Source organism: Dermacentor andersoni, chromosome 1, assembly GCF_023375885.2.
Source record: "Dermacentor andersoni chromosome 1, qqDerAnde1_hic_scaffold, whole genome shotgun sequence".
NCBI lineage: Eukaryota > Metazoa > Arthropoda > Arachnida > Ixodida > Ixodidae > Dermacentor > Dermacentor andersoni.
In genome coordinates, this window is record NC_092814.1 from 263,633,413 (window position 1) to 263,657,944 (window position 24,532).

The 24,532-nt window shown below is 47.7% G+C and overlaps 1 protein-coding gene across 2 annotated transcripts in view; it reads left to right on the forward strand.

Moving 5' to 3' along the window:
- Window positions 1-22,531, forward strand: part of LOC126548160 (RYamide receptor-like) — a 331,757-nt gene extending 309,226 nt beyond the window's left edge. Inside the window, exon 5 of one of the 2 annotated variants that reach the window (XR_007602875.2) lies at window positions 18,711-18,796. Coding sequence is in view for 1 of the 2 variants with exons in the window: in XM_050196286.2 (XP_050052243.1) it covers window positions 18,711-18,896 (186 nt within the window). In the remaining variant the exon portion in view is untranslated. Of the gene's footprint in view, window positions 1-18,710 lie in introns of both variants that reach the window. The other variant, XM_050196286.2, reaches the window with a different exon arrangement.
- The last annotated feature ends 2,001 nt before the right edge of the window (window positions 22,532-24,532 follow it).

The window sequence follows — 24,532 nt, forward strand, 5'->3', positions numbered from 1 at the left end:
AATCCTGATGTGTATGTTTTGCTTTTTTCGCTTAAAAAGCAATATCTCAATGTGCCTTTCCCTTGGTGGGTGCTTGCCTTCGCGGTCAGTAAACATCAAGGTACTGTGATTAGTACAAGCATAGGGCATAAATAGAGCGTAGGGCATAGGGCCGCCAGAGCGGAAAGCTAAATGACGATTCCGCGCAATAAGCGAATGATGTTCATCATTCAAGGAACTAACGGCGAGACAAAACGAGAAAGCAATCCTGATGTGTATGTATTGCTTTTTTCGCTTAAAGAGCAAAATCTCAATGTGCCTTTCCCTTGGGTGCTTGCCTTCGCGGTCAGTAAACATCAAGGTACTGTGATTAGTACAAGCATAGGGCATAAATAGAGCATAGGGCATAGGGCCGCCAGAGCGGAAAGCTAAATGACGATTGCGCGCAATAAGCGAATGATGTTGTTCATCATTCAAGGGACTAACGGCGGGACAAAACGAGAAAGCAATCCTGATGTGTATGTTTTGCTTTTTTCGCTTAAAAAGCAATATCTCAATGTGCCTTTCCCTTGGTGGGTGCTTGCCTTCGCGGTCAGTAAACATCAAGGTACTGTGATTAGTACAAGCATAGGGCATAAATAGAGCGTAGGGCATAGGGCCGCCAGAGCGGAAAGCTAAATGACGATTCCGCGCAATAAGCGAATGCTGTTGTTCATCATTCAAGGGACTAACGGCGAGACAAAACGAGAAAGCAATCCTGATGTGTATGTATTGCTTTTTTCGCTTAAAGAGCAAAATCTCAATGTGCCTTTCCCTTGGGTGCTTGCCTTCGCGGTCAGTAAACATCAAGGTACTGTGATTAGTACAAGCATAGGGCATAAATAGAGCATAGGGCATAGGGCCGCCAGAGCGGAAAGCTAAATGACGATTGCGCGCAATAAGCGAATGATGTTGTTCATCATTCAAGGGACTAACGGCGGGACAAAACGAGAAAGCAATCCTGATGTGTATGTTTTGCTTTTTTCGCTTAAAAAGCAATATCTCAATGTGCCTTTCCCTTGGTGGGTGCTTGCCTTCGCGGTCAGTAAACATCAAGGTACTGTGATTAGTACAAGCATAGGGCATAAATAGAGCGTAGGGCATAGGGCCGCCAGAGCGGAAAGCTAAATGACGATTCCGCGCAATAAGCGAATGATGTTCATCATTCAAGGGACTAACGGCGAGACAAAACGAGAAAGCAGTCCTGATGTGTATGTATTGCTTTTTTCGCTTAAAGAGCAAAATCTCAATGTGCCTTTCCCTTGGGTGCTTGCCTTCGCGGTCAGTAAACATCAAGGTACTGTGATTAGTACAAGCATAGGGCATAAATAGAGCATAGGGCATAGGGCCGCCAGAGCGGAAAGCTAAATGACGATTGCGCGCAATAAGCGAATGATGTTGTTCATCATTCAAGGGACTAACGGCGGGACAAAACGAGAAAGCAATCCTGATGTGTATGTTTTGCTTTTTTCGCTTAAAAAGCAATATCTCAATGTGCCTTTCCCTTGGTGGGTGCTTGCCTTCGCGGTCAGTAAACATCAAGGTACTGTGATTAGTACAAGCATAGGGCATAAATAGAGCGTAGGGCATAGGGCCGCCAGAGCGGAAAGCTAAATGACGATTCCGCGCAATAAGCGAATGCTGTTGTTCATCATTCAAGGGACTAACGGCGAGACAAAACGAGAAAGCAATCCTGATGTGTATGTATTGCTTTTTTCGCTTAAAGAGCAAAATCTCAATGTGCCTTTCCCTTGGGTGCTTGCCTTCGCGGTCAGTAAACATCAAGGTACTGTGATTAGTACAAGCATAGGGCATAAATAGAGCATAGGGCATAGGGCCGCCAGAGCGGAAAGCTAAATGACGATTGCGCGCAATAAGCGAATGATGTTGTTCATCATTCAAGGGACTAACGGCGGGACAAAACGAGAAAGCAATCCTGATGTGTATGTTTTGCTTTTTCGCTTAAAAAGCTAAATCTCAGTGTCCCTTTCCCTTGGTGGGTGCTTGCCTTCGCGGTCAGTAAACATCAAGGTACTGTGATTAGTACAAGCATAGGGCATAAATAGAGCGTAGGGCATAGGGCCGCCAGAGCGGAAGGCTAAATGACGATTGCGCGCAATAAGCGAATGCTGTTGTTCATCATTCAAGGGACTAACGGCGAGACAAAACGAGAAAGCAATCCTGATGTGTATGTATTGCTTTTTTCGCTTAAAGAGCAAAATCTCAATGTGCCTTTCCCTTGGGTGCTTGCCTTCGCGGTCAGTAAACATCAAGGTACTGTGATTAGTACAAGCATAGGGCATAAATACAGCATAGGGCATAGGGCCGCCAGAGCGGAAAGCTAAATGACGATTGCGCGCAATAAGCGAATGATGTTGTTCATCATTCAAGGGACTAACGGCGGGACAAAACGAGAAAGCAATCCTGATGTGTATGTATTGCTTTTTTCGCTTAAAAAGCAATATCTCAATGTGCCTTTCCCTTGGTGGGTGCTTGCCTTCGCGGTCAGTAAACATCAAGGTACTGTGATTAGTACAAGCATAGGGCATAAATAGAGCGTAGGGCATAAGGCCGCCAGAGCGGAAAGCTAAATGACGATTCCGCGCAATAAGCGAATGCTGTTGTTCATCATTCAAGGGACTAACGGCGAGACAAAACGAGAAAGCAATCCTGATGTGTATGTATTGCTTTTTTCGCTTAAAGAGCAAAATCTCAATGTGCCTTTCCCTTGGGTGCTTGCCTTCGCGGTCAGTAAACATCAAGGTACTGTGATTAGTACAAGCATAGGGCATAAATAGAGCATAGGGCATAGGGCCGCCAGAGCGGAAAGCTAAATGACGATTGCGCGCAATAAGCGAATGATGTTGTTCATCATTCAAGGGACTAACGGCGGGACAAAACGAGAAAGCAATCCTGATGTGTATGTTTTGCTTTTTCGCTTAAAAAGCTAAATCTCAGTGTCCCTTTCCCTTGGTGGGTGCTTGCCTTCGCGGTCAGTAAACATCAAGGTACTGTGATTAGTACAAGCATAGGGCATAAATAGAGCGTAGGGCATAGGGCCGCCAGAGCGGAAGGCTAAATGACGATTGCGCGCAATAAGCGAATGCTGTTGTTCATCATTCAAGGGACTAACGGCGAGACAAAACGAGAAAGCAATCCTGATGTGTATGTATTGCTTTTTTCGCTTAAAGAGCAAAATCTCAATGTGCCTTTCCCTTGGGTGCTTGCCTTCGCGGTCAGTAAACATCAAGGTACTGTGATTAGTACAAGCATAGGGCATAAATACAGCATAGGGCATAGGGCCGCCAGAGCGGAAAGCTAAATGACGATTGCGCGCAATAAGCGAATGATGTTGTTCATCATTCAAGGGACTAACGGCGGGACAAAACGAGAAAGCAATCCTGATGTGTATGTTTTGCTTTTTTCGCTTAAAAAGCAATATCTCAATGTGCCTTTCCCTTGGTGGGTGCTTGCCTTCGCGGTCAGTAAACATCAAGGTACTGTGATTAGTACAAGCATAGGGCATAAATAGAGCGTAGGGCATAGGGCCGCCAGAGCGGAAAGCTAAATGACGATTCCGCGCAATAAGCGAATGATGTTCATCATTCAAGGAACTAACGGCGAGACAAAACGAGAAAGCAATCCTGATGTGTATGTTTTGCTTTTTCCGCTTAAAGAGCAAAATCTCAATGTGCCTTTCCTTTGGGTGCTTGCCTTCGCGGTCAGTAAACATCAAGGTACTGTGATTAGTACAAGCATAGGGCATAAATACAGCATAGGGCATAGGGCCGCCAGAGCGGAAAGCTAAATGACGATTGCGCGCAATAAGCGAATGATGTTGTTCATCATTCAAGGGACTAACGGCGGGACAAAACGAGAAAGCAATCCTGATGTGTATGTTTTGCTTTTTTCGCTTAAAAAGCAATATCTCAATGTGCCTTTCCCTTGGTGGGTGCTTGCCTTCGCGGTCAGTAAACATCAAGGTACTGTGATTAGTACAAGCATAGGGCATAAATAGAGCGTAGGGCATAGGGCCGCCAGAGCGGAAAGCTAAATGACGATTCCGCGCAATAAGCGAATGATGTTCATCATTCAAGGAACTAACGGCGAGACAAAACGAGAAAGCAATCCTGATGTGTATGTTTTGCTTTTTCCGCTTAAAGAGCAAAATCTCAATGTGCCTTTCCTTTGGGTGCTTGCCTTTGCTGTCAGTAAACATCAAGGTACTGTGATTAGTACAAGCATAGGGCATAAATTATTACTGAAGATTAGAAATAGCGAAATGCGAAAACACTCGCGTACTTAGAGTTAAGTGCACGTTAAAGAACCCCAGGTGTTCGAAATTTCCGGAATCCTCCACTACGGCGTGCCTCATAATCAGAAAGTGGTTTTGGCACGTTAAACCCCATAATGTAATTTTTTAAATAAATAAATAAAGTGGGCTTTGTAACCAAGCATTATGTACACTACGCGCGTGGCCAAATAGCCCTGGTTGGCACGCAAGCCACAGTCCGTGCACGTAAACTATAAATTACTGTGCCTTCATAGTTACACATTTAGAAAGTTTACTATAAAAATGTCGACTTTACCGTTGTTTTATGCTTCTTGGTGGCGGTTGTGTGTGCGAAGGATTCAACTCAAGCGCATAAATTAATCACTTAAGTTTTTTTACTATTAGGCATCAAACTTACGACACACTGTTCTTGCGCAATGATATTTTTATATGAACCTGCTTACCTGTGCTTTCACTTCTGCTCCATAATTTCTCAACGATATCATGAAGAAAATAGTGCATTGCTTATATTAAATAACGGTGGTACATTTTTCACTGTATAATAAACCACTGTCGAAATTTTATCTTACTGTTTGGAGTAAATATTTTGTACACCACGGGCGTTTAACGTAAGGCTATTCCAAACTTTCCTATTTCAATTCTGCAACCAGTCCTTCACGATTAGTCAAAGAATTTTTGGGCCACCCCCACTTCACTTGTCTGTCAAGCGACGTCGCGAAAACCGCGATAGCTCCACAGCTGGTGTGGCGTGTATACACTGATTATGCATGATCAAGCCCAACAAAAAAAATATTTCTGGTTCGACGCTTTTTTTCCATTAGCCATCTGCAATTGGCTAAAGGTTGTCGGGCTGCGCCCACGCGGCACAGTGAGTCGGATCATGTATCCGTGTGCCTGGTGTCCAACACTCGCGAAGGTCCGCTTACGGGAGGCCCGCGGGACGCCCCGCGGAGTTGTTTATGGCTGCGGGGGTGGTGCGCAGCTCCATCGCCGCGCCGCTACATAGCCATAGACTGCCCGGTTCCGAAAGGAATAGAAGATGGCTCCCCGCCGATCGCTCATGCACGGGCTACTCGCACCTGCCGGGGAGCATGATTTGCGCATAATAAACCTTTCTGCGTGGCAGTATAACGTTCTAGAGCGCTTTTGGCACGTATACGGCATCACTCTGCATACCCTTCTATGACGAGAATCCGTTTTAGCGGCATTCTTAAAGGGACACTAAAGTGAAAGATGATTTCTTCTGCATCAGTAAATTACCTTTCTACAACACCAAAAACACCACTCTTACAACGATAAGACGTTTGGTAAGCCAGAAAAAGCGCAAGAACAAAATACGGGTGGCGACGCCTACTTAAGTTCCCGCACCTGGTGGCTGTGACGTTATGGACTTTTATGGCGTCTTCTAGGGCCTACTAATTATATATAGCACTACAGACTACTACATTGTGTTCTAAAGGAACCAAATATTAAACATGGCAAGTTTCGGGAACCTTTACTCAGCCAACGCGGCCCAAATGCGAAAACATACTTTGGAATCCCTGACGTCACGCTGACCTACGGGCGCTGGGGTTTAGGCGCGAAATTCAAATACTCAAACTTGGACCTTCATTTTCTCATCGAATAATCAAACTATTTTTTTGAGATGACTCCCTGCAGGGTTCTGAAACAATGCTTCATTAGTCTAAACTGATTTATTGTTTCGCTTTAGTGTCCCCCTAACCTGCCGTTGCACGCCGCCGAGATTTTCTACCAGCCACTGCAAGCTAAGTAAGGGAAAGCGGACCACTAGTAGACGCCGGCACCACCCTCGCCATCCGGTTATCCATAGCTACTGAGCTGGCTCGCAGAAATTGAATCCCTCGCCACTTGAGTTTGCACCTGGCCTCTTGTCAGGCAATTAGATAAGAAAAGCAGCTCAATGTAGGTAATGTTATTCGTTTTACAGCTGTAAAGGGGGGTTTATTCGGCTCGTAGAGCAGCAGCGACAAACTTAGCACCAACAGGTAGGGCGCAGCCAGTGAACGAACAGGGTACGTGCCACGCGATGGCAACGGGGCTTTTCAGCCTGCCGATCTTCTTCGTCACAATCACCCCCGGAATTGAAGAGTAGCCATCCTGGCGACTTAAGAAGAGGTGGGCGTATCGTAATACTGCTTCAGCCGGTCAATGTGCACAGTCTCTCGCCCCCGACGACGCAGATCGGAAGATGGCGATACGGGTTCGACCACGTAGTTCACTGGTGATGTTTGTGCAACCACGCGATAGGGCCCGTGGTACTTCGGGAGGAGCTTGGACTAAAGACCAGGAGCAGCAACAGGCGGACCCAAAGCCACACGAGTGAGTCGATGGGCAAGGGGGGAGGTTGTGGGCTGAGGTAGTGAGGCTCTTTTTGGCGGCACTGTTGAGCAGACGTCAAAGAACGGGTCAGTTGTCGGCATTTCTCGGCGTATTGAGCAACCGTAGAAACAGGTGAGCATTCAGCAGGGTCCGGCTGGTACGGGAGAACCATATCAATGGTGCTGGAGGGATGTCGGCCGTAAAGCAGAAAGAATGGTGAAAAACCGGTAGTGGGGCTTGAGAGGCAGTGTTATATGCGTATGTGACGAATGGAAGCACAAGATACCAGTTGGAGTGGTCAGACGCAACATACATTGATAGCATGTCACCAAGAGTTCTGTTGAATCGTTCTGTTAAGCCATTGGTCTGTGGATGATAAGCAGTAGTAGTGCGGAGAATAATTTGGCATTCAGATAGGAGTGACTGCAGGACATCCGAGAGGAATACGCGGCCCCCAGTCGCTCAACAGTTCACGAGGTGCGCCATGGCGGAGAACGAAGTTGTTTAGAATGAACGAGGCGATGTCTTTTGTTGATGCGGCAGGCAAGGTGGCGGTTTCAGCATACCGTGTCAAATGATCTACGGCGACAACAATCCATCGGTTGCCAGCGCCAGTAGATGGAAGAGGCCCGTATATATCAATGCCGACACGGTCAAATGGCTGAGCTGGGCAGGGAAGTGGTTGGAGAGGTGCGGTGGAGAGATGCGGGACACATTTGCGTCGCTGGCAGGCAATGCAGGAGCGTACGTATCAATGCCGACACGGTCAAATGGCTGAGCTGGGCAGGGAAGTGGTTGGAGAGGTGCGGTGGAGAGATGCGGGACACATTTGTGTTGCTGGCAGGCAATGCAGGAGCGTACGTATTTGTGGACGAAGGTGTACATCCCTTGCCAATAATATTGTAGGCGAAGCCGTGTGTAAGTTTTTGACACTCCGCCGTGACCACACTGCGGGTCAGAATGAAAAGCGGAGCAGAACTCTTGTCGTAGGTGGCGAGGCACTACTAAGAGCCGTTTGCGGCCGTCATTGTGGTAGTTACGGCGGTATAAAAGTCCGTCCTGGATTGTGAAATGCTGCGCCTGTCGGCGTAACGCTCGAGGTGCTGAAGTTGCCGGAGGATTTGACAAAAAGTCGAATATCACGACGATCCATGGGTCTTTTCGTTGCTCCGATACCATGTCCAGGATGTCAAGTGGTGAGATGTCATGTCTGTCGCTGGAAGTGCTGCTGTCTGAAGTAACTGGGGAGCGCGAGAGGACATCGGCGTCAGCGTGTTTGCGTCCAGAGCGATAGACGACACGGATATCATATTCCTGAATTCGGAGGGCCTACCGAGCGAGGCGGCCCGACGGGTCCTTTAGGTTGGACAACCAACAAAGAGCGTGATGATCCGTCACCACATCAAAGCGTCGACCGTAGAGATATGGACGAAATTTTTGAAGAGCCCATACGATAGCCAGGCACTCTTTTTCTGTTACTGAGTAATTGGCCTCAGGTTTCGTGAGGGCACGACTGGCATAGGCGACTACGTATTCGGCATTAGTGTTCTTGCGTTGTGCGAGCACGACACCAAGGCCGACACCACTGGCGTCAGTGTGAAGTTCTGTAGGTGCGCTTGGATGAAAATGGCGCAAGATTGGCGGAGACGTGAGTAGGTGACGAAGAGTCGTAAAGGCATAATCAGAGGCTTCTTACCAAGCAGAAAGTTCATTGTCGCCTTGGAGAAGTTGGTTTAGTGGTGTGATCACAGTAGCGAAATTGTGAACGAAACGTCGAAAATAAGAGCATAGGCCAATGAAGCTGCGCAGTGCTTTCAAGTTTGTAGACTTCGGAAATTCGGATACGGCGCGAAGTTTAGCAGGATCAGGAAGAATGCCTTCTTTGGAGACAACGTGGCCTAATATAGTCAGTTTTCGAGCTGCAAATCGGCACTTTTTTAAGTTAAGCTGGAGACCAGCATTCCGGAGACAGGTCAAAACTTGATGTAAACGCCGAAGATGGGTCGGAAAATCAGGAGAAAAGACGACAACGTCGTCGAGGTAGCAGAGGCAAGTATGCCACTTCAGGCCGCGTAGGATGCCGTTCATGATGCGTTCGAAGGTGGCGGGCGCATTGCACAGACCGAACGGCATTACAGTGAATTCATACAAGCTGTCTGGTGTTACAAACGCGGTTTTCGAACAGTTAGCGTCAGCCATGGGCACCTGCGAGTAGCCAGAGCGGCGACCTAAGCAGGAAAAAAAAACTCCGCTCCTTGCAAACAGTCAAGTGCGTCGTCAATACGTGGCAACGGGTATACATCTTTTCGGGTAATCTTGTTAAGCCTTCGATAGTCGATGCAAGATCGTATGGTGCCGTCTTTCTTTTTAACTAGGACGACTGGTGATGCCCAAGGACTACTAGAAGGCTGGATGACACCGCGATTGAGCATATCGTTCACCTGATCATTGATAACGCGTCTTTCAGTCGCCGATACTCGGTAGGGACGCTGTCGAATTGGTGCATGGCTCCCAGTGTCGATAGTGTGCGAAACAGTCGTTGTGCGGCCGAGTGATGTTGCTTGGCAGTCAAAAGACGAAGAGAAGCTTTGGAGCAAGCGAAGAAGTTCGTCGCGCTGCGTCGTCGTAAGGTCACTGGTAATAGCTGGCGTAAAAGAACGCGGTAGTGACTGAGGAGGCGATGCCTCGAGAGCAGCAAGATAAGTGGAGTCCTCCATCGTGTCAAATATTGAAGATGAGGTCAGTGGCTCTGCTCTGCCAAGGCTTTCACGGCGGCGTAAAGTAATTGGTTCAGCCGATGGGTTTGAGACGCAGATGACAGAGGCGCCAGCTTTGAACTCGAGGACGGCGAACGGCAGTGGTAGTGAACGGCGGCGAACTAAGAGTTCGGACGGAGCGAAGAGTACTGTGCCGTCATCTGCAGATTCGCAAGAGATACTGACAAGAGTGGAAGACCAGGCAGGTATAACGGTGTCTTCTCAAACAGCGATTTTGCGACAATGGTCGTTATGGCCAGGGATAATATCGGTCGAAAACTGAAACAGCTCGATTTAAGCGCGGGCGCAGTCAATGATCGTATGATGTGTGGAGAGAAAGTCCCAACCTAATATGACGTCGTGTGAGCATGATGGCAACACGATGAATTCTATGATATAGAGGACCTCCTGAATTATGACACGAGCAGTGCAGGCGCCGGATGGCTCGACGTGCTGCGCGTTAGCAGTTCGAAGATACAGTCCAGAATGCGGCGTCGTCACTTTTCCTATCTTGCGGCAAATACGGGCATCTATCGCTGAAAGTGCAGCGCCGGTGTCGACAAGTGCTAGCGTCAATGTTCCTTCTATTGCGACTTCAATAACGTTCTTCGGGGAAGTGTGAGGCCTTATACATTTCGCTGGCACCGCAGTTCTCGCCTCCTGAACTGCGATATTGAGTTTTCCTGGCGCAAAGGGCTCCGCCGCCGGTGCATGGGGGAAAGCGAGCGGCGGCGAGGGGAAGATGAACGGCGAGCGGCGGAGAATGCGGTGTCGACGGCAGAAGGAGATTCAAAGGCGTCCGAATAGTTGCGGCGTTGTTGGAAACTTGGCGCATACGGACGCACATTGTTCGGGACGTTCGGTATAAGCAGGCGACAGTGACGTGCCACTTGTCCATCACGGCCACAATAAAAACAAATCGGACGGTTGTCTTCCGTGCGCCAATGTTCTTGAGGTCGTGCATAGTGCACCAGTGGACGTACTGGAGGGGATATGGGTAGGCGCAAAGGTGGGTGAAGGGGGTCGTAGGTCTGTGGCGCAGGCCTCATCGCGACTTCGGCGTACGTCAGGGGAGCGGCCGTCGGAGCCTGCTGAAGAGAAGGTGAAATGTGGTCGGCTACCTGCTCCTTGATGACAGATGGGAGAGCGGGTGCCAACGGAGTACTCGGCAGGCCGTGTGCAAGTGGAATCAAGGAAAGCTGACGAGCCACCTCTTCACGGACGAACTCCTTGATCTGTAGCAGCAGCGAAGTGTTATCCGGGGCAGCAGCCAAGCTCAACATTGAAGTGGCCTGAGGTGTAGATTGGCGGGTGGCTACGCGTTGTTTGCGCAGTTCGTCGAACCTTTGACACAGACTGACGAGTTCAGAGACTGTCGAGGGATTTTTCCCCAACAGCATCTGGAAGGCGTCGTCTTCAGTGCCTTTTAAGATATGGCGGATCTTCTCGGCATCAGCCATTGCGACGTCAACGTGGTTGCAGAGGTCGACAACATCTTCTATATAGCTCATAAATGTCTTCCCGCATTCTTGCGCATGGCCACGCAAACGTTGCTCGGCGCGAAGCTTGCGAACCGCGGGGGGCCCAAATACCTCTGTCACGTTAGTCTTGAAGGCCGTCCACGTCGTCAGATCACGTTCGTGGTTGCGGTGCCACACGCTGGCGACACCGCTCAAATAAAACGAGACGTAATTAAGTTTTTTGGTGTCGTCCCAGTGGTTGTGGATGCTCACCCGGCCGTAGTCAGCGAGCCAGTCTTCTACGTCATGGTCTTCGGTACCACTGAAGATGGGTGGGTTGCGTTGCCGCAACGGGCCGGGGCAGACCACGGTAGTCACCTGGGCAGCGGGTAGTGGTTGTGGTGGTCCTTCTTCCGGCATTATGAAGACGGTCTGCAGTGTCCCATTACGAAGTTCCAGAATTCTGGTTGTACCCAGCACCTCCACCAATTGTAAAGGGGGGTTTATTCGGCTCATAGAGCAGCAGCGACAAACTCAGCACCAATAGGTAGGGCGCAGCCAGCGAACGAACAGGGTACGTGCCACGCGATGGCAATGGGGCTTTTCAGCCTGCCGATCTTCTTCGTCACACAGCAAACAAAAGTGACTTCCTTCAAACGAGGAGAGAGTTTGATTGGGCTATTCAGGCAACGCTGCACGACATCGCTAGGTGCTTGCGTCGGAGGTTACCTACATTGCACGTCAGGAGATTGGAATAAAGCAGATTGGAATAGTTTTGCTGCATAGGGCCCCACGTTCTGTATTCTCTGAGGCCTCTGGGCTGTTGCCAGACACACACCCATCCATCCATCCATCCATCCATCCATCCATCCATCCGTCCGTCCGTCCGTCCGGCTATCTATCTATCTATCTATCTATCTATCTATCTATCTATCTATCTATCTATCTATCTATCTATCTATCTATCTATCTATCTATCTATCTATCTATCTATCTATCTATCTATCTATCTATCTATCTATCTATCTATCTATCTATCTATCTATCTGTCTGTCTGTCTGTCTGTCTGTCTGTCTGTCTGTCTGTCTGTCTGTCTGTCTGTCTGTCTATCTATCTATCTATCTATCTATCTATCTATCTATCTATCTATCTATCTATCTATCTATCTATCTATCTATCTATCTATCTATCTGTCTGTCTGTCTGTCTGTCTGTCTGTCTGTCTGTCTGTCTGTCTGTCTGTCTGTCTGTCTGTCTCTGTCTGTCTGTCTGTCTGTCTGTCTGTCTGTCTGTCTGTCTGTCTGTCTGTCTGTCTGTCTAATCTGTGTCCCTGCTAACTTTATCCTGAGTTTAAAAATATGCGAATGCCTCGTAGCTGGACATATCGAAGGTAATGTTGTCTGCCGTCGCTTGGAGATACTTAAGGTATTTTCGTTCCACCCAATCAGATAATTAGTCTTAATTAATTCACCAACTTCTCAAATATTATAGTTAGATTAAAGTGTCAATGAGAAAATTGTAGACCAGCACGAAAAACTCCCGATACAGCTTTCTATTGCTCAATACGAGCTACATAAGAGTTTTTCCGAGCCTGAAAGAAGCCCGCGAACACACGCAAAGTGCTTCGAGAGGCCAGTCGCGCTTGATATTTATGCTCATTTTAATAAAACAAGAAAACTCGATCCTCTTGCATTTAAAAAAAATATTTCTTTTTTAGCGCCTTCGTTAGTTCCGTTGGTTTATGCGCTGCCAAAACGACGGAGCGCGTTCCGCAGGGCTGCCTAGCTGCGTTGGATGGAAGTATACTCTATAATAGCAGGTGGTATAATATCAAACAATATATATCAGAAGGAAGGAAGGAAAACAAGAGGTGAAAGGCAGAGGGGTTAACCAGACTGAGTGTCCGACTGGCTAATCTGCACAGGGGAGTGGGTTACGTAAGGGCAGAAAAGATGACAAAACAAGAGAAGATAAAAAAAAAGAACGCATCCGTTCGGCACACACTATAGTTCTTCGACCAGGTCCGTTGCTTAAAAAAAACAAGAAAAAAAACCACACTAGCGCTTTTAAAGCAGCTTGAGCCGACGTCGGCTGGGACGAGGGTCCAAGAATTCTGAGCTCCGAAGGGGACGGTTATGAATCCTGTTGAGCGTGGTGCTGAGTACTTTTCTTTGTGCACTGAAACGACGACAATCACACAGAAGGTGCGCTGTCGTTTCTCTGCACCCTCAAGATTCATAATCTGGACTTGTGGCCATTCGGATGAGGTAGGCGTACGCATTGGTAAAAGCTACTCCAAGCCATAGGCGACAGATGAGAGCTACTTCCCGTCGTGGTAAACCATATGGAAGGCTCTAGATCAGGATCTAGGGAACAAAGGCGCTGGTTTTTAGAATCTGCCGAATTCTATTGGACCAAGATGAGCTCGCGAGCAAGCGCATGGACGGAGCTTTCCCGCTGCGTCTGTTCTTGAAACGGGATAGCGACACAATCGTCACTGGTATGTGAAGATGGAGCGGGTACGTTTGCTCGTTTCTAAGGATACCACAATGACTTGGCAACCATTGAAACACGTTGTCGTGTCCTTTCTCAAGTGCAGGATGGTAACTTTCCAGTGTGTCCGCGACAAGTCGTTCGTAGGTTCCATGGCGTAATGCAGAGAGCGAACTCTGGAGGGCGGTCTTGGAATCGCAGAATATGGACCATTTCTGGGGCGTTTCCTGATGAATCAATTTAATTTCTGCACACAGAGCCGCAAGTACGACAGCCGCCGTAGATGTCAAGTGCGATGTCCAGAATTTTATCACTGTAGATTTTGCTCGGACAAATACTGCAGCTGCTGAACTGGAGTGCATGACCGACCCCTCGGTGTAAACATGTAAGCGATCGCTGTGGACCTCATGTAATACCAATAATGCTGCCTTCTTCGGTGCTGCTGATGGCATTTGTGCCTTCTTCTTGATGCCTGGAATGGTATGGCATACCCGAGGCGAATGCGGCGACCATGGCAACGAAGGCCATGCTTCTGGGACATAATTCGATGGCAGCGATGCTCCATGAGTAGTCACGAGACGGTCCAAACTCGTATGCGGCCTAGTTGTTGGCAGGCAAGCGAGATGGTGAGAGGGTGTTCTTGCGACATGTCGAATGTGCACTCTTAGAGCGTCTACTGCAATGTATGTTGCTAAAGGGTGGTCACGCGCTACGGCGGTTGTGGCTGCTCTGAATGCACACTTAGGGAGGCCGAGGCACGTCCGTAGAACTTGGCCTTGTATGCTCTGGAGTGGGCGAATGTCAGTTTTACTAGTGCTTCCCAACAGGGGCAGCTTATCTCTTAGGAAGCACATAAATAATTCATGTGACAGCTGTACCATCAGTTGCAGAGATGCGCCCCAAGACTTTCCACCAACAATTTTGAATACATGGGCTATTGTAGTCAACTTATTTTTCATATATTAAATATGTGGCATCCTAGACAAATCACGGTCAATGATGACTCCAAGAAAACGGTGCTTTGTTTCATAAACAATTATTTTTCAATATATGCGTATGACATATGGACTGGTTGTTTGGTGTGTGAGTGAGACTAGTCGGCACTTTTCTGAGGAGAGTTACAGACCTTTCGTATACAGGCAAGAAGACGTTTGTGTGACCACCTTCTGCATCCTCGCTCATATATGCGGACGTATCACGCTGGACGCTAGATACAGATATCCTCTGCATAGATCGTTATCTGGACCGTCCTTGGCAATGATCCAACAAGGCCCAACAGTGCTACGTTGAAGAGCTGGGCCTTAACACTTCGCCTTGCGGCAGACCTCTGCTAGTTAGATGGTGGGATCTCATTCAATCCTCTGTAAGCACGAAGAAAGGTCTATTCTGTGAATTCAGCGCAGTGCACGGCCACCAGTGCCCACATCTGTCAAAGCATCGAGGGTTACTTGGTGTGCTACATTATCATATTCGCGTTCGACATCAAAAATATCGCGACCGTTAATCCTTTCACGCTCTTTTGATGTTGTATAGATGTTGGATAGACACCAAATTAAGCACGTTACCGATGGATCACTGACCACGCTGGAAGCCCGCCTTTGCATTCGGATATACTTCATGATGCTCTAAGTACCATTCAAGACGTGTAAACATCATCCTTTCCATTAGTTTCCCAACAAAACGGGCAAGAGCGATGGGACGGCACGATGTCAACTGTAATGGATATTTAGAACTATTAAACAAAGGTACTAGGCGGCGGACCTTCCACTGACAAGGAATCACAATCCTTCGTGCCAGGATTCTTTGTATCTCTTCAAGAGTACACTGCGGGCTTTTTGTCTTAAGTTTCCAAGTGCCTTGTATGTGATCCCGTCGGGCGCAGACAATGATGACTTCCTACAAGTCGCTAGCGCAGCTTCTAGCATAGAGAACATGAGATCCATCCAGGGGTCCTAGGAGGCCGCAACATCACATGATGTTGATACAGGCAGTGACGGCAAGCCAGCAATTCTCGCGCAGAAGTCCTCAGCGACGTCGATTTCACGTCGTCCTTGATATAGGGAAAGAGACTTAAAAGGGTGGCGCTGTTGCGGAGACGATTGTAGGCCACGCAGAGTTCTCCATATATGGGGCAGAGGCTTACAAGGATCCAAAGTTTTGCAAAAGGATTTCAACTTTTGAGATTGTAACGTGCGATGCGGCGCTGTATTTTCTTTTGGATCCGTCTCATCTCCTTCAGATGGTGAATACGTTTTGTGTGCCTGTATCTTCTTTCTGCTCGTCGGCGAATCGCTCAAAGCCTTTCCAACACCCTCGTATTCTGTATTCTTTGTAGAAGGTCTAAAAGTGAACATTGCCTCTTGCAATGCATTTCGAATCTGATTCTCTAGGAATGATGGGTGGCCTGGGCTTCGTCCAGCCTGTTCTGCGAAGGGCAGTAGGTAGATACTTGGCAACTCCCTTGATCTGCAAATAAGTAGAAACGTGATCACTTCCATGTGGTTTCTATGTCTGAGAACCGTTTTACACTGCTTCGAAGACACTGAGAGACAAAAGTCCAGACAACTGCTGTAGGTCAGTTCCCGTAAGTATGTCGGGCTGCCGTCTTTGAGACAACAAAGCTCTTGGGCCCATGCAAACACTTCCATCTTCAAACTCTCCCAGAGCAGGTGATGTGCTCTTAAATCTAAACTAAGAATCCAAGGTCCAGGTGTTGTGGATAATAAAGCACCTAGTCGTTGCGTGTCAAAACAGCTGGTTGGAGAAATATATGCAGCGACAAGACTGAATGTAAGTTTCTTTATTTTCACCGTTAAACGCACATATTGGTCGTCGTCAGGAAGCAACAGTGAATGTAGCACGTTAGTGATTTTACACCGAACATAAACGATGACCTGGCAGAGGACATACACGTCGTTGATGAGAGATTCATAGCTCGACAGCGGATTGTAGTTTGAAGGTTTGGTTCGCGGATAACGATGATGGGAAATTTGTTCGAGAGAATGAATGGTCGAAAATTCGAAATTTTGGATCTGTGGCCTCGAGCATTCCACTGAAAAAGTGATGCTTCCTTGACATCTTTCAGAAACGACAACGGTGAATGAGCCATGATGCTATTCAAGGGTTGCAAATAGTGGATTCGTCGCGTCCAGTATCTGCAGTGGGCTGCGAACATTTGGGGTGTGCAAGTTCGTCTGTAATGTAAGCATAATATTCATGAGGGACTTCAGCATGGCAAGCACTCGCAAGTTCTGGCTTTCTGCGCGGACCACTGCAGGGTCTCTAGCAGGGCCTGCTGTAGGGCCATTCGTAGTTAATGGACGAGTCGTGTCTCGTGGTTCTGCGAGTTGGCGTGGCTTCTTTAGAGGTGGCCATGCTTTACTTGAATCAGCCATGGTGGGCGTCCATCTCTCATCTGCGCTGCTAATGCACGAAGTCAGTGGTCGACGACCAATCTTCGCCGAATTGTGCCCTTGCTTAGAAGTATCAGTGTGTTTTCTTAACTTGCGGTGCCGGGAACGTCGGCGTCTCAACTTAGTCGCGGCTTCTTTATGTGTCGAATGGTCTCTAACAGATCCTCCGTTCATTTTTCTGGAACAGACAATCTTTCAAAGTCGCATCGTATGCGCCCTTGCAGTTGGAGCACCTGAAGTCCGCTGCAGATCAAGTGTCAGAGCAATGTGACTCAGAACACCGTGGGCATATGCCTGGATTCTTACAAACAACACTCACGTCTCCAATTCTCTTATAATTCCGACACTGTAGGGGCTTGGGCACGAAAGGCCGTACCGTATGATGAAAATGGCCGACCTTCACGTGCGATGGTAGGCAATCACCTTTCAAGAGGAGCTTCACGCAAGTTGATTTACCAATACGACGAGTTTGTATTATGGCAATGCTGCCTGTCGTTGTTTGGCAGGTCACTGTCACAGCTTGAGACATCGATGTTGTAAACCACGCCTGCGGTGTTTCCCAAGTTCAGTGGAATGTGCCAGCGCACTTTGAGGTCATCTAGCTGCGTAATTTTCATCAACAGATCCCAGGCGCTTCCGTTAGTAACATCGATAGCGAGGACCTTCTTGCGTTTATTAATTCTGACGTCTTTTATCTCGCCTGGAGCGAGAGCCTTCAGATAGACAGAGATGGCCTGTCTATTGAGTCGGTAGAGTGTCCGTAATACTCATTTACTTAAGCGGTTTTTGTAAGGCGCAACTTACAAACTCGAAATCCGTGCTATTTTCTACGTCACGTAACTAAGGCAAGGGCTGCGAAGCGACAAGTGTAATTATGTTCAGCGGGCACAATTCCAGTCCTTGAGCTGGATTACTCAGAGAGGCGGACATAATTTGCAGAACTCTAACTGCACAATTTACTAATTACTAAAAATCACTAATTAAGATTTCAACTAATTACCTTGCGGTGCGTATTGCAATAGCGGAACGTGTAACCTACATGACGCAGGTATAAAAAAACACTTTATTATTTTTATTGTGTTTTTAATACATACTTCGGACACGAGGTCTATGCAGGAAGGGCAAAATAAGCAAAACAATGAGCAAAACGTGAACACAATATTACAAAAGGGCAAACACTATTATCACCAAGCAAAGGGATTCCAATCATTAATGGTGCGGGGAAGAAATTAATAGCTAAATTTGTTAGTTTGGCAAAATAAGGGGTTAAAGCATTTCTATATCGAATTGGTCTCATCTACTGGATTTATATACATTGTGGGATCGTGTGGTTATTGGGGAGCTAGTAAATAAATTGAAGCCGTAATGTTTCCCTACGCAATTCAAGTAACGGAATGTCATTAGACCACATTAGTTCAGTGGGACATCCGAGGGTTGAAAATTTGTCCTGCATAAACCGAACAACCTGCCTTTGTATTTCTCAAGGCTGTTTATGTTGCCCTGAGCTTCTTTAAGTTTGCATTTAAGAATAACACAATTTGCGAAAGGTGGAGGCAGTTATATTGTTAACTTGAAAGTTCCAGGATAGGTTGCTTGACAGGGTGATGCCTAAATATTTGTAGTTAGTAACTTGTTTAAGTGGGGAAATATTCTGCGATCCGAGAAGCAAGTAATTAGGGAATTTTGTCGTAGTGTTGAGCTTAAGTATTAGTTTATCGTGAGGCACCTTATCGAAAGCTTTACTAAGGAAGCGGCCGTATAGCAGCATATTTACGCCGCTTCTAGAAGAACTGTTGCCTCTTTCTTTTTTTTCAACCTGACGGAACCTTGCACTTTTTCATTCGTTGTTGTGCTCGGCGTACCCAACCAAAATGTCGCTCTTCCTTTTTTTGTTCCTTCACTACACCTCCCAACCACTCCCTCCTTCGTGTCCACAGGAGCGCTTCAAGCGCGAGTTCGCGACTCGCTGCACCTGCGGTGGCCATCGCTACAAGCCGCCCAAGAGCCGCTTCGCCTCGTACGAGCAGGAAGACAACAACTCGACCATCATAGTGTCCATGCGGCACTCGTTCCGGCTCAGCTTCAAGAACTCGTCGCCGCTCAAGGCGAGCACGCAGGTGTGATGGAGCCACCGGCGCATTCTGACCGGCTCACATGAATTGGAGAAGATGACGAGACGGGACCACGGCGTCCCCGGCTCTCCTGCGCTACCTCCAGCGGCGCAACCGAATCTGCGTGCCACACCAGCCCTACGAGCGCAGCGCCGACGCACAGCTGCGCCATCCCAAAGACGACCGCACGCCGTCGATCAGACGGTCGTGCCCCACCGATTTTCATCGACACTGAACTTGAGCCCTGGTGCTGCACTGAGAAAGAAAGAAAAAATAATAAGTGCCCTGCCTGCTCCACTGACGCGTCACAGGTGTTGCACTACTGCACAGTGATGTGTCTGCGCGTGTGCGCGTGTGAGTATGCGTGTGTGTGTGTGTGCGTGAGCGCGTGCGTGTGTTCCACCTGTGACACTCATTTAGTCGTTGGTGTAGAGACGCAGCGAGGGATGTCGTGCTACAGTGAGTTCAGGGCGTGCCGGGAAAATGTACCCAGTTCGTGTTAAAGCAGTATTGCGGTCCTCATGGTGCCGAGTTGAAGTTGTATAAGAGGTTTGGCGTCCGCGTTTACACTGTCGAATGGCGTGTAGCACTGTGGCACCAAGAGTAGTTGATATTTGCGAGCTTTGAGAGTGCAAGAACTCTAACGGTTGTCTTTCACGAATGTTTTTTTTTTCAACTGTTCTCTTGCTTTCTGCTTTCTTCCTTGCTGCTCGCTGGGTGAGGAAGAGACCACGCGTTAGACTGACTATCGGCGCGCGTGTAACAAGACCAGACACAAGAACCAACACATGCCTGTTCAGATAGACCAAAGTGTGCGCTTACGGCGCTTTGTAACGTGGCCCCGTCGAAAAGCGCCGAGAGTTGTTATCACCCCACTATCGTATGCTTGAACCGCAGTTGTAGTGTACAGTCGAGCGCGATTTGAAGGTTATCGCGCGAGCGTCAACCTGCCCAGCACTCCAGGCACCTGGCGGCCGGTTTCGGGACAGGAAAAATCATGATTTCGCACTCTTCTCTCCCTCGTTCGCTGTTACATACAACAACCATCACCCCGCGACAAACTCACCGCCCTTTCTCTCTATTCTAAGCTTTCCATTTGTTGCGATAAAGTGTGGACTTGGTTACCTCGTATCTTCGCGGGCTTAAGCTAATATTCTTGGTCACCCATTCTTCCTGGCTCAGCAGCAATGACGTTACATAGGCTAGATACAGCTTCGTAACGTCCAATTTCAGATAATACCGCAGAATACGTCGTGCGCACTACGATCACTGCCTGTTCGCAGAACCAAAAAAAAAAGAAAAAGAAAGAAACTGATAGCCCAGCAGGGAGTGACGGCTGCTGAAGGAACAGCAAAAAGAGTGAGGGAAACAGGCCTGATACCTCCCTCGCCTTGGCATAGAATTCTGGGCCATGGCGCTGTTCGCGTTCCCGGTCGACGCTCGCGCGATAACCTTCAAATCGCGCTCGACTGTACGTCAATGTAAAGGCTGGTAACGTTGTCCGTGTGCTTACACAGCTCTGAAAAACTTCGAGCATACTAAATGTAAAGTCTACAGTACGTGGTGTTCATGTGGATGTGTTTGTGTTCAATTTAAGATTTTTAACCATGACGGAAGTGTGTGCGTTGTACTTACAAAAGGAAAGAGTCGAGTGACAAAAGGCTCAGTGAATCCCGTCTATTTTTGAAGGACGCGTTATCTTACGGCCTAATCGTTACGTGTACTGCCTCAGATTTGCTCCATGATTTCTTCCTTGCGCGTCTTTACCTTCTTCTTGCACTTATCTGCTCTATCAGCCTTTATACAAACTGCTTGCTGCAGTGCATCCGTACCAGCACGCCCAGCTGTCATCTCTACCAGCCGCAGTTTTATGGCATCCGCCATGACCCTTCATTGTTGTAAAGATGCCAGTGCGGCCGCGGTTTCGGCTCGGCTAACGTCAAAGACCTCGGTGACCTCTCTTCGCTTTTACAGCATATCGCTTAAGGCACTTCACTCCCATTACCAGGCAATTGCGAACGGGAAAGCCTCCATGACAGTGTTGATACAGGGCGCAATTACACTCCAGTAACTGGAGCTTTCAGCGTGAGCCTGTATAGACCGCTCTCAAACAGTAATAGCAACCTGAAATGTTAACTGCTGTGTTAAAATGTCAAACTGCCGCCACTGTATACACGTTCCTGGTGGTTTTCTCAAGTGTCCTCCTCTTTTTTTCCTCTCAGTTTAGGCCGAGTACGCGCATGTAACCCGCTGCGGTGGCTTAGCGGCTATATGTGTTGCACTGCTAAGCATGAGGTCGCGGGATCAAATCCCGGCCGCGGCGGCCGCATTTCGATGGGGGCGAAATGCGAAAACGCCCGTGTCCCGTGCACTGGGGGCGCGGTAAAGATCCCCTGGTGGTCAAAATTAATCCGGAGTTCCCCGCTATAGCGTGCCTTATAATCAAATAGTGGTTTCGGAACGTAATACTCCAGAATTCAATTGACGTGATTGCGAGGAAAGTGGCGCATGGTTATTATCGCAACAGTTGCTACAAATCTGAATTTACAGCGCTTCTAGGGCGCAGCCATGTCTTCTCGGAAGCTGAAAAAAAAAAAACACGAAGAAACAACCGCTATAACGCTCAGGCGTTCCTATCGCATGCTTGCTGCCAGTGTTCGCTCGGCATGGCTGTGACGTCAGCTGTCCCGTCATGAAATTGCCAGCCTATAGCGCGGAATGCGTCGACAGCTCACGACTTTGGTTGAGATTAAGTGTGCGTGCTTTAAACAGATGTGCAAAAGTAACGGATTCTGGGATGCTATTCTGGACATCGTGAAATTCCGCCATATTGTCGAATTAGTCATCTTCTCAGCATTGATTGGCCCAAGGGACTGCTACGGCCTCTCTGATTGGCCCAAAAGTCTGCTACAGCCTCGCTGATCGGCTCAAGATGGTGTCATTGCAGAACTTGACAACCTGGCCGAATTCCAAGATCTCCAGAATAGCATCCCTGGTCTATGCCATAATATTTCTTAGTGAGAATGAGAAAGACCGGACACGTATCCAAGACGCAACGTGAAGCACATCACACCCAATCTAATTCAGTGCAGCGAGCGTTTCGTTGACGTTGCAACGTCATCCTATCACAATAAAGCCAGATAAACAACGCCACGTTAAAATAATGCCGATGGGAAGCGAGCCCATCCATCGGCTGGTTCTTTCGTCGCGATCGTTCCCTCTGGCTTACCAAATCAAACTTGTGAGACTTGTGAGGTACGATGAGGTTAGCTGCATGCCCGAAACCGTGCCCACTTGAGAGAAAAAAAGACGAGTGACTTAACTTTCTCGTGAAGCCATCAATCTGAATGACTCTTTGTTGCGGTCTCCAAGCATTTCCTACTCCCTCCTTTTGCATGTGCTTGTTAAAAATGGCAGCTGCGTCTCTGCTACTTCCCCAAGCGTGCTATGATTACTCATGGTGCATATCGTTTTTGAAGAATCGCAGCCTTTGCGGTACACGAAGTGGTGAAAAAAAATGTTTTTTTTTTTAAAGTTATCTCTATACATGCTGCTTGAATTGATTCTTGACAAAAACGTTGATATATTCCTTGTTTGAGTGTGAATTGACGTCGAAATGTTCAATAAAGGAAAAACAAAAAACTGAATAGCGTCGTGTTGAATGCAGGCAGATTCAGTTTTAACGACAACTTGAAATATTCAGACGATGAATTCCCCCCCCCCCCCCCCCCCCCCCATGCAGCAAACGAGCAGCAGCGTATGCCTGGCGAGCACTTCACGACGACTCAGGCACTGGGGTGTAAAACAGCAGGGCCATATTTTGTAAGGATTCTTTCCTCCGCTTCTGATCAATCCTTGTCGTCGGTTCATGCCAGCCGAGTGGCCTGATCCCGCCCTCCGGCGACCGGGTAGCCGCGGCCTCTTTTGTCTCAATGTTTATAGCAGCCCTAGCGACATGAAACAGAGTTTCAGGGCACCTCTTCATAAGACTATGGCTGTTACTAAGCACGCTCCACTCATTATTGGAGGGGATTTCAACGCCCCACATCAAACCTGGGTATATCGCTGGAATACTAAGAAAGGGAATGGACTCTGGCACCTAGCTACAGATCTTAATCTCTCCCTCATCACTGACCCAGCTTATCCCACTAGGTGTGGTACATCTACATACAGGGACTCCACCCCAGACCTTACTTTTGTATCATATTTAGCGAACGCTGGCTGGAATAACTCCAATATTGACCTGGGTATTGATCATTACATATTACAAATACTATTGGAAACACCCAGTAATGAGATACAGCACTTTAACCACATTGACAGGGATCTTTTTCGGAAAGCAAGGAAAATCAGAGCTGAGACAGAGACAGGACAAAAGAAAACACTCCAAACTTGGACCACTCAGCTCAGGGAAGATGTAAAGGTGGGAACGAAGGATTTTACCACAGAGGAGGACATTGAAATGATGGACAGTAGGCTGGCGCAATTGATTGAAGCCAAAGAATCTATGTTCAGAAGATGGAAAACGCAACGGCTGAACAGGAGACTCAGGAAGCGCATAGCATTTTTGAATAGGGAGGTAGAAGAACACTCCAGAAATTTACAGAAACAACAATGGGATAAGCTTTGTAATTCCATAGATGGTCGAATCACACGTGGTGGAAATTGGAAATTACTTAGACATTTGCTTCACCAGAACGACATGAAAACTAATATGAGAACAACAGTAGCATGACTCGTCCATCGCGAGAGTCAGGACACAACGGAGGAGGCCATTCTGGATCGGCTCGCAGCTAAGTATTTACCACTGAAAGATAGCAATGAAAGTACAGACCAGCCTGAATATACAGGGGAAGACTGTGAGCCATGGATCCAGACTTCACAGAAAGCGAAGTTCGCGCAGCCCTGTACGACCTCAACAGTAGATCCGCTGCCGGTCCAGATGGCATTTCCAATAGGCTGTTGAAAAATCTGGACGATGATTCCATAAAATATTTAACAGAGTATTTCAACGAACTCCGGAAAAACGATGATTAGCCGAAGGAATGGAGAATTGCTAGCACAATTCTTATTTCCAAACCAAGTAAGCAACTCAATCTAGATAGCCTAAGACCCATATCGTTAACATCATGTCTGGGCAAAACCATGGAGCATGTCATACTCAATAGACTAAGTATGTAGAAAAACAGAAATGTTCTTCCGCATAAACTGATCGGTTTCCTTCCTGGACTTTCGACTCAAGATGCAATCAAACATCACCATATTCTTGCTAGCCCGCTACATACGAGAGCTCTCCTATGCCTAGATGTAGAAAAGGCCTTTGATCGCATCAAGCACAGGGCCTTATTGGATATCCTCTCGAAGATGGGGTAGGGTAAGCGATTGCACAATATAGTCAAAGCCTTTCTCAGTTGCCGTTCTGCTTGTCTCAGGTTAGGCGAACTCCAATCGACAACCCTGGAACTTGGGAATCGTGGGACACCACAAGGGTCTGTCCTATCTCCCATGTTATTTAATGGCTCGAGGTCTCGCGCAGATTGAGGGTATCCACTCTGCAATATATGCAGATGATGTAACAATCTGGAGTGCCGAAGGTAATATGGGACAAACAGAGACCAAACTACAGGAAAGCATTTATGTGGTGGAAA